This window comes from Primulina tabacum, chromosome 7 (assembly GCF_025594145.1).
Source record: "Primulina tabacum isolate GXHZ01 chromosome 7, ASM2559414v2, whole genome shotgun sequence".
Taxonomy (NCBI): domain Eukaryota; kingdom Viridiplantae; phylum Streptophyta; class Magnoliopsida; order Lamiales; family Gesneriaceae; genus Primulina; species Primulina tabacum.
Genome location: NC_134556.1, coordinates 37,552,530 through 37,566,997, shown reverse-complemented (window position 1 = coordinate 37,566,997; position 14,468 = coordinate 37,552,530). Strand labels below are relative to the sequence as shown.

Sequence of the window (14,468 nt, the reverse complement as noted above, 5' to 3'; positions counted from 1 at the left end):
CAAACAATAAGAATAACATTTTGCATTCATATCAAACGTTTTCCTCTCCTTTCTTCTAAAAGAAGTTTGCTTCACTTGTGAGTTGTATTGCTGCTATTACAAATTAGAAATCGTTATATCTTGATAAACTATTATTATATCACGAGCAAATTCGTCTATTGTCTCTTGTCTCAACTTCAAATTCAGTAACATGCATGAGTCTTCTCTGATGAAGAACATAATTGAATCTTATCTTAATTTGACTCGACATCTTGGGATTATATACACGTGTCTCTCATATTTTAAAGGGTGCTCAAATGTATGAATTATTATGATGATGTCAAAACAAGAAAATTGTCATTAGTATAAGTTCCATTGGATTCCAATTCCGAATGATAGGGAAGTTCTTGTATAGAATAAAACCCGAGAGACAAAACTAATTAATGTTTTAGTAAGTTTGATAGCTGCCCATGTTCCAATATTCAATTCATGATTTATCTCCTCAAACACATGTCGCTACTGGAAGAATCATATTGCATGCATCTAAGACATAGCCATGTCACATGTTTGTGTATTTCTAATTTCATTGCATATACTTAAAATTTACGGATCACGTGTGCCACGACTTGCTAGGTATAAATTATATATGAAAAATGCAATTAATGTGGAGATTTTTGTACATGGATATGTGTTGGCGAGTCAGCGCGATATGAAAAATCATTGGATTTCATATTAATTAATTTCTATAACTGAAAATTTTCCAATTTGTGAAGATAGAAATATAATAATTTGAATACACGCTTATAATGAATGTTCAAATGTAACCCAAAGTGATTCAAACTTGACTAGAGGCGTATATTATTATAAAAAAGATTTGTGTGTGTGTATATATATATATATATATAAATGTTCACTTAGAAATAATATTTTTGACATATAATAATTTGTAATGGACTGTATCACAAAAAATTAACTCGTACGTCATATGAGTATTTTAAATTAGTTTCATAAATCAGATACGTGTGCATGTATTCAAACTGATATTTAGTAAGTAAATTAAACTTTATTATGGAGTCAATGGGACCACAATTATAGGTGAATCCAATTAAATATAATTAATTATATATGCAAAAAAAGCTATAATAATTATTATTTCATGTTTGGAGGTAGCCACCATGGTCCATGAGTAGTTGTTCCAAAAAAGAAAATCTTATTGGAGAGATCCTCCAAGATCATTGTTTATGTGTGGGACGTGTAATATAAATACAACACACACATTTTGCTTCTCAACCACTCAAGAAATTAAACTACTTTTTATCATCGATCTACACCATATATAATTCTCATGATGACAAAAACATAAATTAAATACACATATTTTTTCGAGATTTAAATGGGAGATTTAAATTCAGAGCGTGAAATATACAGAAATAATATTGGAGATGGACGAAAATCGCAACACGACGATTTTCACGTATTGGCTGTTGATGACAGTCTTCTTGACAGAAAGCTCCTGGAGAGGCTCCTCACTGTTTCTTCATACCAAGGTATTTAATTGATCAATTTCATTTGATTTGTGATTCATCAGCTAAAACTGCAGATTATGTCTTCTTAATTAACGGGATTTTGTTAAGTTTTCTTCGGTTTTGATTTATATATAGTGTCAAGGTAATTAATTTCTGAGCATGCACGTATACTTTCAAGAATCTGTGCTAATTGTCTGCGTGTGTGTACGTATATTAAGAATGAAATTGGAAAAGTGCAGTTACATTTGTGGATTCTGGAGATAAGGCTTTGGAGTACTTGGGATTGATTGATAATATCAATGAAGAGAGTCAGTATCAAACATCATCGAAGTCATCTCTGCACGACAAGGTGCGTCATGTTTTTCTTATTACATTCATAATAATAATAATAAATCGTGATAAATAAATTTCTTTTTAGTACTTATAAAATTTATTTGCAGGTATCAAAAATTAACTTGATCATGACAGATTACAGCATGCCAGGCATCAGCGGTTATGATTTGCTGAAAAGAGTCAAGGTTAGCTGATCACCCTAGTTATGAACTCCAACGACACCGGCTCTCTATCTCCGAGTATATTTTGATTTTTTGTTGTTTGATTTCAATACTAAAAAATGGAGATAAATCTCGTTTCAGGATTCATCTTGGAGAGACATTCCAGTTGTAGTTATGTCATCTGAAAATTTACCATCAAGAATCAACATGTAAGTCGTTATATATATATTTTTTATCAGTAGAAACTTTAATTAGAAAAATTCTTAGAAATTAAAATAAATTTGATGCATGGCAGGTGCTTGGAAGGAGGTGCTGAAGAATTCCTGTTGAAACCTGTGAAATTTTCCGATTTAAGGAAACTTCACTCGCATCTCCTCAAATCTCATCGCCAAAAACAAGACAAAGATAACATCAAGTACAATGAGAACACCACACTATTGGAGACAAGGCCTCCCCCTCTCCATGAATTATTGCATGTTTTATGATAAATCAGTTATATATCTTATTGGATGAATTAATTAAATTCTTATAATTATTTCCACATTATAGGTAACCTGCTGTTACATAGATACAGAGGTCTGAACGTTTCACGAATCTAAGCTCACAAAAACTCGTCATTTTTATAAATTTATTTATCAACGGACTGATATATTATCTTAATTTAACATTACTTTTTTTTAATATATATATATATACACACACACACACACACACACACACAAAATTGAGAATTAGTTTTGAGCTTACGAACAAGTTTGAGCTCTGAGTTCAAAAAATTATAAAGTCGCTTGAAACAAAGAAAATATTATTCCATCGATAAATAAATGAATATCTGTACAAAACATAACCTTTCATGGCATTCAAAGGGTGTGCGGCAAATGATGGAATCGGAACCCTTCCTCATCTCTTTGTATTTTAAACAAGTGAGGTGAGCTTCTCTTTACTAGCACTTCACAAATTGTGATAGCTACACCCTCAAATCTAGCTAACTACAAAATTATAATATTTTTACTGGTTCAACATCTGGATAATACTATTACATGTCCTCTGCCTGATCATAAGATTATTGATCCGATTATTCAGGGCCATGCTTTAACCTGACATGTTCGTGTAATTTCAAAGCATCCGAAGTGAAGTTCTCCAATGCTTTGAAAATGGGAACAAGGCCTCCTTTTAAACTACTAGATGCTGCATCATGAACTAGTTTCTTTGCGTCCTTGTGCTTTATTATCTCTTCGGCCAATCTACGTCTCATTGAATCCAAGTCCACTTTCTGATCAGCCAATTTATCTGATGGAACTAGAGGCAGCCCAGTTTTCTCTGACATTGTCATGCGTTGTGATCTGAGATGTTTCTCAATATCTTTCGAGAGATATTCCGCTTTAAGCCTTTGTCGCCCCTCCTGATCTTGTTTTTCTTCGAGTTGTCTTAGGCTTGTTAGAAGGGTATTCATGGCATTTGTCACCCTTGCCTCGGAGATAGATTCCATTGCTTGGTGCCAATCGTTGCATACTATGAAAATGGGAGGAGCTCCAAGCTGACCAGGGGAATAGGGAACGGGTCCATCAGGAGTTTCTTCCGGTTCGTATTGAACACACTGAAGAAGCCACCCGTTCAAGGATTCAATGTAGGATTTTTGAAATGCAATCCAGTCGACAAAACGTTCACACCATAACCGAAGCTCCCTTTCAAGCTCGGTGGTAGCCCTTGCGCTGGAATCATTTTTGAGACCAGTGTTAGCTTTAAGCTTTCTCATTTTACTATCCATGATTGATTGAAACTGCTTCTGATGGCACTTGAGCATTGCCTTCCACATTCTGATCAGCCTACAGGTCGTGATACCATTGATTCAATAGAACGGGATTGATCAATTAACAATTATATATACAATGTTCAAAAATACAAAAGAGAACTATTTTTTGTAATAGATGAATCTAGGCCTTGTAGATTAGGGGATCAACAAAAACTCAAACAGTTCAGAGTATATTTAGCTGATGCAATAGGAAACAAAAGTAACAGCATTTGTGCTATTAATCATATAAATTTAAGGAGAAGGTCAACCGTACCCGTGAACTAAAGCAGCAACCTGGGTTTGCAGTTCCTCATCACGCAACTTGTGTATCCTGTTTGAAATGGCATCAATGGCTTTAACACTAACTTCAAGTCTAGTCAATAATTTACTGATAGATGCTTGAGCAGCCTCAAGCTTTCTAGAATCGGCACCTCCTTCGTCTAAGATTTTGAGTCTCTTGCATTGCTTCTCATACAACAGTCGGAGTCTTTCTTCATCCTAAAGAAAGTCCCCACTCACCAGAATGTAGGGACACATAATTAATTAATGGGAGCATAAAACGAATGCAGTAAGTCCAATTTAGATTAATGAGCTACTTTAACAACCCTGCAAAGCCAAAAGCCCATCCAAAGATATTTTCATCTTGATAACGCAAAGTAGAGACTAAAGTTATTAGGAAGGCAAAGCAGTCTAAGTTGTATGGGTATCATAGATCCTGGTCACAAAGCACATGGCGTGCCACGAGAGACTTGCCTTATCAAATTGAGGAATCCTGAGATAAATATAAATGATTATTTACCTTACAAACTATAGAACTACAATTGCAGTTATTAGTTTTGTTGGGAAAATCAATAATTTATTATATTGCATTGTTAATAAATGTCGCGGGCCTTTAAAGTGCATCAAAGTTGGGAGTTTTAAGGTTAAGGGCGTGTTTCATCGAAGTACGAAACCTGGGCTCGTACCAATGTTTCAATACCGAGCCTTGAGCATTTGTGCATGCAATTTGGGCTTCTAAAAATTGCGGAAAAGACTAGCATGCGCATGTGCTGGTAAAAGAATGGGATAGCTGTGTATGGTATAATAAAACTACTCTACCTTTACTTCCTTGTATAACTTTCTCTCCCAGGCATACAGCTTGTCTAGCGTGGACGAAAGGTCACAAGCATTCGCTTTTTCATCCTTGCCAACATCTTCAAAGTAAGATTTTGCCAAATCAATCGATCTAGAAGCTAATTTTACAGATTGTGCTGACGGAGACATACTAGAATGGGTAGAATGACATAATACCCGGGAGAGAATTACTGAAATACAAAACCAAGAAAAGTTAGCAACACGCAAAATTCAAAGTGACAGTCTTTCAAGAGCATCACCAGTCATTTTCTCAATTTAAAAAGTCAAACAGAAGATGGATATACAAATCAAGAAGGAACAATGCAGTTTCAGGTTCTAATTAAAGACATAGTAAATAGTGCTAGGACAGTAATGAGGCGATAACCACAGAAACAAGTAAATAGTAGAACAGTAAAGAGGCTATAACCATAGAAACAAAATGACAGAAAGTTCAGAACTATAATGGCATAACAACGATCCTCCAACATTTTCCAGCTGTCACCATATTTCAATGGAGAACAGTCATATCGAATCAAGGAAAAAATCTCATGAAGGTTAAACCATGAAGCAGAAGAATAATGGCAGAGAAATACGTAGCCGAAAGCCACACCTTTAAGAAGGCCAGAATGATGAGGCAACTTCCCAACCTCAAGCATATTGGCTACCTCTTTTCCATATCTAGAAGCAATCTCAAAATCATCTCTGATTTCGGCCACAACTTCGTGCAAATCACGAGTGCCGTGAGGTGACAATATAGTTACACTACTCAATTTGGAAGAATCAGCATCTTGGTTTGACATCTCTTCCACCTCAAAAGACACCCTTTTCTTCCTCACAGAACCCTCATCCATTCTCTTCGACACAATAGTTTCAGAGCTGCTTCGCCCATCTGTGAAACTGGTGGAATTACTCGGGGATAGGTTTACCCATGAAGAAGTCCCCTTCTTGTTTGGTATTGGCATGAGTGATTTTAAGCTTTCTTCAATATAAAGCGGTGGCGATGGCATCGAGGGCTTAGCACCTTCCTCACTATTTGATGGCATTGACGATTTCTCACTACCCCATGAAGCCACTGATCTTGAAGTACTACCCTCGGTTTTTCCAGATGGCACTGATATCGAAATACCCTCACTTTTACTTAATGGCACCAATCTTGAAACAACATCCTTTTCACCCAATGACACTGATCTTGAACTGCCCTGGCTTTTATCCATTGGCACTGATCTTGAACTGCCCTGGCTTTTGCCTAATGGCGCAGAACTTGAATCTGGATTTTTTAAGGCTGGCAGTGCTACAGAACTAGTAAAGCTCGCACCTTTATTCTTTCTTACTTTGGTTTTCGTTCTATTTCCCTTGAGAAACTCTTTAGAGACCTCATTTTCAGTGTCTTCCTCCAAATCGGGAATTCCCTCCCTCTCCCTCAGCTCGATCGAATCTGGGCTGTTATGATTTGACTCGTACCCGAATCCTCCATTCAAATAATAGCTCGGGTACCCATTATCAGACACATCAAAGGGGTTGAAAAAATCCCAACCCGATGCTTTAGGTGACGGCGGAGGAGGCGCCTCCTCTTTTTGCGGACGCACTTTCAAACCATCATTATTCTCCATCCTTGCCGTTGAATCCCAAGTAAAATAACCATAAGTACCACCATCATCTGCTGCAGAATTCCAGTGAGAGTCCGTGTAACCATAACTCGGTTCCGGTGGAGGCTCTCGAACTACTGTTTTCATCTCAGGAGCTGCCTTGTTCATGTAATACACATTCGATTTACTCGATAAATACCATGGCTGCATCGGCGGCCGCACTCCCGGTTGATTCCACCGATCCATATAAGGCTCCCCAAAAGAATGCGGCGGGTATGAATAAGTATATGGGTACACGTAGGGATCATTAACGAAATCATCCCCAAAGGTCTGATTATACCCATCAAATCCACCGCGCGGATAATGTAATGAGTAATCATCCTTCGCCCTGTGCTCCTGCGCGTGATAGGTATGATGCTGATGGGCTTCATCATCAGAATCAAGCGCATAATGATTATGAAGCTGATGCTTAAAATACTCGGAATCCCCAACTTCTCTTACATCAGAAGAAGAGGAAGAATCCGATAAATATAGATGAGACTCGTCCTCATCCTCGCAATCATTGAACTGAAATTTATCAGCATTGTTGCTTTTCTTCTTCTTTGAAGTTGGTGGCAAAATCAAAGATGGCGATGAAACAGAGGAGGAAATAGAAGTGGTAATGAGATCTTCATCCACAAACTTACGGAGGGCTTCCCCGACATCTTTGAGCGAACGGAAGTAAGAAACATGGGCAGCGGCGAGTGCATAGCGGTAGTTCGAGGCGGCGCGTATAAGTTCCCGCCGCTTACGGCAGCGAACTACAAGCGGCAAATCCTGCGCCTTAGACCCACTACACCCCATGTCAAAACGGAATCATAAGAAGCATAGAACATAAAAAACAGAGTCTGAATGAGCGGACTTCTGTTAAGGGGAAAAAAAACTTTCTTTGGAAATTATCCAGCTACATGGGAATGTACTAGTAACGGAGCAAAAAGTACAGGTTTTAATTGCAGTAAGATGGTTTGCTAAACGATTCACATTGGATCCGCGGTGACTGGTAAAACGGAGTAAATTTGGAAAGAGAAGCCAATGGATTCGAGGGGTTTTGTAAGATTTGGAAAAAAAGCAAAATCTAACCGCAGAAGTATACAAGGAAGGCGAAATCTTGGTCGGCCACGAGCAAAATATCGGCTTTCTTTCTTTCTCCCTTCCCCAGTTCACAGTGTACTGAAAAAAAGGTTGTCAGTAAAAGAAAGTGTGAAAATTCGGGAAAAAAGAAGAAATGTTCATGGAGATGTGTGTGATTGTGGGGATATGTGAAAGCAACGGGAGTGAACTGTGAAGATGATAGCAGAGAAAAGGGTCGTATCAATTATAGCTTACAATATATATATATATATATATATATATATATAATTTTTAAGAACTTATTTTCGAGACTCACCAAATTTTTTTGAAATTTATTTAGTTTTAGATATTAAGATCATATTTTTTTTAGTTATATTTACATACATACAAGATACATTAATATTTTTTAAGCAAAAAATCCACTCCAAGATACATGTACCAAATTTTTGTGTTTAGAGGCGCCGTCAAATCATATTATACAGTGTCAAAAAATGTATTTAAGGGCTTTCGAATATCTGTATAACTTTAAGAGTAGGTCTTTTGTGAGATGGTCTCACGAATTTTTATCTGTGAAACGGATCAATCCATTCGATATTCACAATAAAAAATAATACTCTTAACATAAAAAGTAATATTTTTTCATGGATGATCCAAATAAGATATCTGTCTCATAAAATAAGACCGTGAGACCGTCTCACACAAGGTTTTGCCTAACTTTAAATTATATTATATAGTGTCAAAAAATATATTTAAGGCTGTCACATATATATATATATATATAAGGGGTGGAATAAATATTATTTAATTTGAATATTGATCTAACAAATATTTGTTAGGGTACCAAGATGAATTCATTTTATATATTTTCGCAAAGATAATAGAGAGTAAAGCATAAATAAACTACGAAGATTTTGAATGGGAAAAAAAGTTCTATTTTAAAACTTATTTTTATTGAAAACCATTAAAATTTTGGAATATTTAAGTAAATTTAAGAAAGGCCACCTTATTCAACTTTTCGTTGTGTGGTAGGCAAACCCGTGAAATGGGGTTGTTTTGGGAGGAGGGAACATGATTTCATAAATAGATATTTTTGGGACAAGTTGTCACTTCAAGCCAACCTTTAGACATCGATAATACTGTACACATACATCATGATGGGCTACTTCAATCGATTACGGGCTAACATTGGTGGACCGTTTAACCTCAATTACGAGGGCCCACTTTCTTTTCTCATCCCCAATCCAAATATGTAGGACTTTTTTCTTCGCACTTTTCTCTACCAACTCTTTAGGACCTTTTCATTTCACTAAAAAAGGTGAGTGGAATCTTCACAATTCTGCCTCAGAGAGAACATACATAACATCACTTTGTGCATCCATTATTTCTAAATCGATCTAAATAGAAATTGGAAACAAAACAAAAACATGCATTCTCGCTCTAAAATACTAAAAAAAACATGATCAAATTTCTATAGAATGTGTCATAGACAATGTATAATCTTGATACAATCTCATAAGCAATCAAAACTTCATTCACTTCTCCAAACATTCCACAATCTAGAGATTTACCTTCTCCTATGGTGAATCCCACTTCTGTGCATGGATCCCTTGTGAGCGAATCTTGAAGTCCTTGTAACCCGAATATGATGGTGAAGAGGGCTCATATTGTGTCCGCTATTTTTTAAACTCTTTGTCCTATGCAGGTGAATGGAATTATCCCCAGAAACCCTTACGTGCGAACGATGATTATTAGGCCTCAAAGATCGCCGCAAATGCTCATCTTTGTAATTCCTCCTAGTGCTATACCTCGACCTCCTATGTTCAAGATTCCTAGAATGTTGCAACACAGAGGTTTCACCTAATTCATACCCTTCTTCAGTAGTACTAGGACTGGTTTCTACTGGTTCTTCAATGTCTCTCCTTCTCCTTCTGCGTCTCCTCTTTACAGTACGAAGCTTGAAACATAAGTACAAACAACAGAAATCCAACGACGAAAAACAAGTTGAGAAGCAAGCCCACGTGATTCTACAGATAGAGTGGCAAATGCATTGGCAGATTCCCAGGTTGTATAAGAGATAGAAGAACAAGAGGACTGCATTTTCATTTTGTCAAAGAGAGAGTTTTAAATTTGTTTACAAGATTAGGACTATGAAATGAGTAATATAAATTTTCCTCCTAAATTCACTCACCAAAATAAACTAATGTTGCCACCATGACCAACTTGAGCAAATGTGTGACACAGAAGTTTTCGATGTAACAGACAAAATCCCATGTTGAACCACATAATGAACTGCAAAAGAATATGTATGTGAAGTTGAAAAAAATCCTGACGAACAAACAAAAGACTCATGATGTGTTAAAGCTCGAATCAAAGAACACACTCAAAATTACATCCAATGCAATTTATCAACTTATTCATCAGTTTTGCTCCTGAAAAATTCACTAAATACCTTGGAACCGCTTGAGATCTTAAAAACTAATGAAACGTAAATGACACATTTGCGAATTACCGAAAACAAACAAGAAAATCATTGAAGAAAGATCTATAATAGTAACAGAAGTTACTCGCAGTTTTTGCCAGCGAGGAAATCGAGTGGGTGACCCAGAATTTTGTTTACTAGTTGAGCAAATCCGGAGGAAAAAGATCCAACCACATTCCCCATTGATAAGTAGCCAAGAACTGCTTCCGAACAAATATTTTCTGAAACACCAATTAAAAAAAGGATTAACAGCATATTTTTTTTCTTAAAACAAAAATACCAATAAGAAATATTTAGATATCGCATGGCTTTTTTCATTTCAAATTGCTACGCTACAAAGAAATTTTGCACAACATATTTCATTTTGCCTTGTGTCTAATATGATCTGGTTCACCATCACCCCGATGCATTAAAAAAATGATTTGGTTCTTTATTAACCCTAGAACGAAAACTAAATCAATATATAACAAAATATTACTAAAACATATTAAAAATAAGGAGGCGTAGACAAGAAGAATAACTCGAATATCATAGCATCTTCATACTTCACGGAAAATGCATGTACATCAGCCAAAACAAGTCTAATAGATCTATGGAAAGATAAATCAGCAAAATTTTAGAAACAGTTAATAATGGGTACGACTAATTATGATTAACTAAAAAAAGAAAGAAAATTTCACGAACATAAGAGCCATTAATCTAGTACCAAAGGTTAAATTTTGAAAATGCACTGTTATTGCTACATGTATGCAAAACGACTGATTTGACCCCAAAGAAACACGAAGTTCACTTACGATTCTTCTTCTGGCAGATGGACCATACCTTAAATTTTGGAGCATTTGATCAAACTCTAACCAAGAACAAATCCAAATCCAAATCCAAATCATTTAGCCTTATGAGAAATTAATTTTTACTCAAAGTTCCTTGCGACAGGAACCAATCAATACAAAAAGAGACGAGGTAAAAGAGAGAAAATCGGGAGTTTGAATTACCTTATAAATGAATTCCAAGGATTTACGTAAAGCAACAACTCAACCTTGGAGTGCACATGAGAATTTTAGAGTTTGATTAGGCATAAAAGCGAGATTCATGGAGAAATAATTTGTATTTGTTGAAGAAGCAGATATAAACTAAATAAGAAGAGGGCCGGGGCGGGGTGGGGCGGGCCGTATTTGAAAAAAAATCCCCGCCTGGTTTTTTATATTTTTATTATATATTTCGATAAATAAATAAATATTGATAACTAGAATAATAAATAATCATATTAAATAAATTAATGACAGCAATGTTACAATATTTTAAATTTAATAAAATTAATTATAATAATAAATAATATTAGATTGGATTTCTTGTAAGACGGTCTCACGAATCTTTATCTGTGAGATGGACCAATCCTACTGATATTCACAATGTAAAGTAATACTTTTAGCATAAAAAGTAAAACAAAAATTTGTGTGAGACGATCTCACGGTTTGTATTTTGTGAGACATATCTCTCATTTGGGTCATCTATAAAAAAATATTACTTTTTATGCTAAGAGTATTACTTTTTATTGTGAATATCGGTAACGTTGACCCATCTAACAGATAAATATCATGAGACCGTCTCACAAAAGATCTGCTCAAAATGTAATATTTTTTCATTGATAACTCAAATAAGATATCTGTCTCATAAAATACGATCCGTGAGATCGTCTCACACAAGTTTTTGTTGTAATTATTATTATCAAATTCTTTATTCAGTTAAATCAAAATGATCGGTACTATTGATTTGATTCAAAAATTAAAATCAAACAAATGAAACCAGATTAAAATCGATTATTTTGGTTTGTATCCAAAATTTCATGGATTTTAATTATATAAATATAAATATCCTTAACAAGAATTTATTTATGAAATTGATTTACAAAAATAAGATTTTTAAATACGTAAATGTCAACCTAGATCTCAGCACACTGCTTGTTTGATGAACCTAAACTTTTCGTCGTGCTTATGCTTAGCCAGTGGCAGTCCTCAAACGAACACAATGATTCAGAATCAGACAACTCAACATTAGCTACTACTGATGATTTCGGCCCCCAAGTCGGGGTACCATCCTCGTACGCGTTGTGTGTCAATCTCCGGATACCTGAACCATCTGACTTGATCACGAAAAGGTCTCCATACGGCTGAAAATGATGCGGGTTCGATATTGGTTCAGCGGAAACACCTGCATAATCTGAGGTGAACGCGATGTGTCTCCCATCCGGACTAAACCACGGGTGGTTAGTTCTCCCACCTGAGCCACTCTGTATCAGCTTCTGCAGCCCCGTTCCGTTCGGATGAATCTTGAACAACTCGAAACTACCCGAACCGGGATTCTCCCTATCAGACGCGAAGGCGATCCAGTCTCCATCGGGTGACCAATTGCACATAGTATCACTCCATGGACCTTCAGTTAACCTATGGAGAGCCGCCTTTTCTCCATCCAAAGCGTCCATTATGTACAAGTTCTTGTGACCAGACCTACCGGATCTGAACACGACCCATTTTCCATCAGGCGAGGCTGAAGGGAATGCATTGTTTTCACCACCGGTGGTTAAGGTTTTGTAACTTAAATCATCATCATCCACATTGATAGATATGATATCAACCTTCGAGGTTTCACTAGCAAACGTAGGCCCAACACTCGTGTACACCACTCCTTTCCTCTTCCAATCCCAAGCTGTCGAAAAGGCGGATCGACTAGAAACCATTCTGGCACCCGATCCATCACTATTCATGACATAAACACCCGGGAAGTTCACGTAAGCGATCCGCTTTCCATCCGGTGAGAACGAGGGAAATGATCCACCTATACGGAACAAGGAAATATTTGGTAATGGACTATTAACACTCTCAAGATGTAACTCATTGGTCTGGCCACCACTGGTAGTTCCTCTGCATTTATGGTACCCGACCAGTGCAGAGTCGGGAGAGATAAACGGGTTGAAGTGATGGGCATTCGGTGAAATGGTTTTGGTTAACTCGATGAACTTACTCAAAACAACATCAAATAGCTCTACGTGGCGATATTCGGATCCGGGTCTTCTTGTGGCCACAGCAATGAAGTTCTTGTTTGTAACAGAAGCAGCTGGAGTGAAAGCGTGCAAACCCGGAGGGGTGAGTCTATCAACCACCGTGGATTCGGAGTGGAATCGACCATTTTCCACCGTCAAAATAGCCCTGAAAACACTCCACCACCCATCATCACATTTTCGGTGAAAATACAAAGTCGAATCATCGGCCCAGCTTGGCCATCCTCCATGCTCAATGACCTTGACCCGATTGGATCCATCAAGAGTCGAGAACACATATATATCTGTACCCAGTTCTTGGACATCTCCATGCCAACCCTCTTCCCCATACGACGCCACCGCGGTCCAGGCGCCCGACGGAGACACGGCGGGGCTGAAATCCGCGATCCCTTTCGGCGTCATCCTAAGAGTCGACCCGGTAGTCAACTGAGTGGAGTAAACAGCAGCCCAACTCGCACGAGGCTTACCTGGGTTTTCGTGGGTCGACACGTAAACCAAACTCTGACCCACTAAAGTCGGCCTGTCCTTCATCGAAACCTGGCCGTTGAAATTCTCATCGCCCATCAATGGTATCTGAACTCGATCAAACTGAGTAGAAACTCCAAGAAGGGATCGCGGTTGCACACGTAACGAAGAAGAAATATGGACCGCATCCAGATATATACTCGTCGACCCGTTCCGTTCAGTTACGTACACAAGGTTAACAGACGGGAGGGAATAGTTCTTCAAGAAAGGCAGCGCAGAGACTGATGCAAAATAGCCGTTAAAATTGATTGAATTCCCATCGGTGAGACGGATTTCCTTCGATTTGTCCGATACTGGGAGACAGTAGATATCAAACGCATATCTTGGTCTCCCCAACGTAGCGAATGCTATGCTGCTGTGTTCCGGCGTAGCATGGGAGATTACTGAAAAACTGAAGAGAAGGAAGCAGCAAGACAGCACTTTTTGACGCGAGGTCTTCATTTCTCCACAAGTATTACCATCAAAGATAAGAGTTGAATTTAATCAAGGCAAAGAAGTAGATACGTACGTAAGAGCTGACGCAGAGGGAGGTGCTACTGTATCGTTGTGGGGTTTTGGATAAGGTCACGTGTACACTTGGTAGTTCATAAACGAACGGTTGAAGGGAAATCGTCTCTGCCTATTTACAATTTTCTGTAGATCTGGGGCCCCATGCAAATTCAATAATGTGCTGATTAGGCTATATAAGATAAAGATTTTAACTTTATAATCCAAATTCCCCTCTCAACATACATTAAAAAACTCACCTGGTTAAAAATCATTATATTTTATTATTTCGAAAATGGTACTTTTGATTTCGGTAACTCTTA

The 14,468-nt window shown here is 37.3% G+C and overlaps 4 protein-coding genes across 5 annotated transcripts; 1 reads left to right on the top strand and 3 right to left on the bottom strand.

Annotated features, from left to right (window-relative positions):
* The first annotated feature begins 1,164 nt into the window (after positions 1-1,164).
* Positions 1,165-2,552, top strand: LOC142551695 (two-component response regulator ARR17-like). Its single transcript, XM_075661068.1, has 5 exons — positions 1,165-1,526; positions 1,745-1,854; positions 1,946-2,023; positions 2,141-2,208; positions 2,295-2,552. The coding sequence occupies exons 1-5, from the start codon at positions 1,373-1,375 to the stop codon at positions 2,482-2,484; spliced, it is 600 nt and encodes a 199-aa protein (XP_075517183.1). The 5' UTR covers positions 1,165-1,372; the 3' UTR covers positions 2,485-2,552.
* Positions 2,553-2,787: 235 nt separating this feature from the next.
* On the bottom strand, positions 2,788-7,837 carry LOC142551694 (uncharacterized). Its single transcript, XM_075661067.1, has 4 exons — positions 5,515-7,837; positions 4,890-5,095; positions 4,066-4,289; positions 2,788-3,825 (listed from the first exon to the last, which is right to left on the bottom strand). Exons 1-4 carry the CDS (start codon positions 7,331-7,333, stop codon positions 3,075-3,077), a joined length of 3,000 nt encoding a protein of 999 aa, XP_075517182.1. The 5' UTR covers positions 7,334-7,837; the 3' UTR covers positions 2,788-3,074.
* A 1,045-nt stretch (positions 7,838-8,882) lies between these two features.
* Positions 8,883-11,253, bottom strand: LOC142551692 (uncharacterized). Of its 2 annotated transcripts, XM_075661066.1 has the most exons (5): positions 11,072-11,253; positions 10,874-10,929; positions 10,165-10,300; positions 9,789-9,889; positions 8,883-9,691 (listed from the first exon to the last, which is right to left on the bottom strand). In XM_075661066.1, exons 3-5 carry the CDS (start codon positions 10,260-10,262, stop codon positions 9,165-9,167), a joined length of 726 nt encoding a protein of 241 aa, XP_075517181.1. In that variant the 5' UTR covers positions 10,263-10,300; positions 10,874-10,929; positions 11,072-11,253; the 3' UTR covers positions 8,883-9,164. The 2 variants fall into 2 exon arrangements, with proteins under 2 accessions (XP_075517181.1, XP_075517180.1); XM_075661065.1 differs by lacking the exon at positions 10,874-10,929 and having other exon boundaries at positions 8,885-9,691; positions 11,072-11,252.
* Positions 11,254-11,948: 695 nt separating this feature from the next.
* LOC142551688 (uncharacterized) lies at positions 11,949-14,223 on the bottom strand. The gene has a single exon (XM_075661060.1). The coding sequence runs from the start codon at positions 14,098-14,100 to the stop codon at positions 12,019-12,021; it is 2,082 nt and encodes a 693-aa protein (XP_075517175.1). The 5' UTR covers positions 14,101-14,223; the 3' UTR covers positions 11,949-12,018.
* Positions 14,224-14,468: the final 245 nt, after the last annotated feature.

Excerpts from the sequence above, each read along its gene's own strand:
- LOC142551694 (XM_075661067.1), bottom strand. The coding sequence starts at position 7,333 with ATGGGGTGTAGTGGGTCTAAGGCGCAGGATTTGCCGCTTGTAGTTCGC. Across the intron at positions 5,096-5,514 it reads TCATTCTGGCCTTCTTAAAG|TAATTCTCTCCCGGGTATTA; the intron begins GTGTGGCTTTCG and ends TTTGTATTTCAG. Across the intron at positions 3,826-4,065 it reads GTTGCTGCTTTAGTTCACGG|GCTGATCAGAATGTGGAAGG; the intron begins GTACGGTTGACC and ends CACGACCTGTAG.
- LOC142551688 (XM_075661060.1), bottom strand. The coding sequence starts at position 14,100 with ATGAAGACCTCGCGTCAAAAAGTGCTGTCTTGCTGCTTCCTTCTCTTC.
- LOC142551692 (XM_075661066.1), bottom strand. The coding sequence starts at position 10,262 with ATGGGGAATGTGGTTGGATCTTTTTCCTCCGGATTTGCTCAACTAGTA. Across the intron at positions 9,890-10,164 it reads CTCGCTGGCAAAAACTGCGA|TTCATTATGTGGTTCAACAT; the intron begins GTAACTTCTGTT and ends ATTCTTTTGCAG. Across the intron at positions 9,692-9,788 it reads GGCAACATTAGTTTATTTTG|TCCTCTTGTTCTTCTATCTC; the intron begins GTGAGTGAATTT and ends ATGAAAATGCAG.
- LOC142551695 (XM_075661068.1), top strand. The coding sequence starts at position 1,373 with ATGGGAGATTTAAATTCAGAGCGTGAAATATACAGAAATAATATTGGA. Across the intron at positions 1,855-1,945 it reads AGTCATCTCTGCACGACAAG|GTATCAAAAATTAACTTGAT; the intron begins GTGCGTCATGTT and ends ATTTATTTGCAG. Across the intron at positions 2,209-2,294 it reads TTACCATCAAGAATCAACAT|GTGCTTGGAAGGAGGTGCTG; the intron begins GTAAGTCGTTAT and ends GATGCATGGCAG.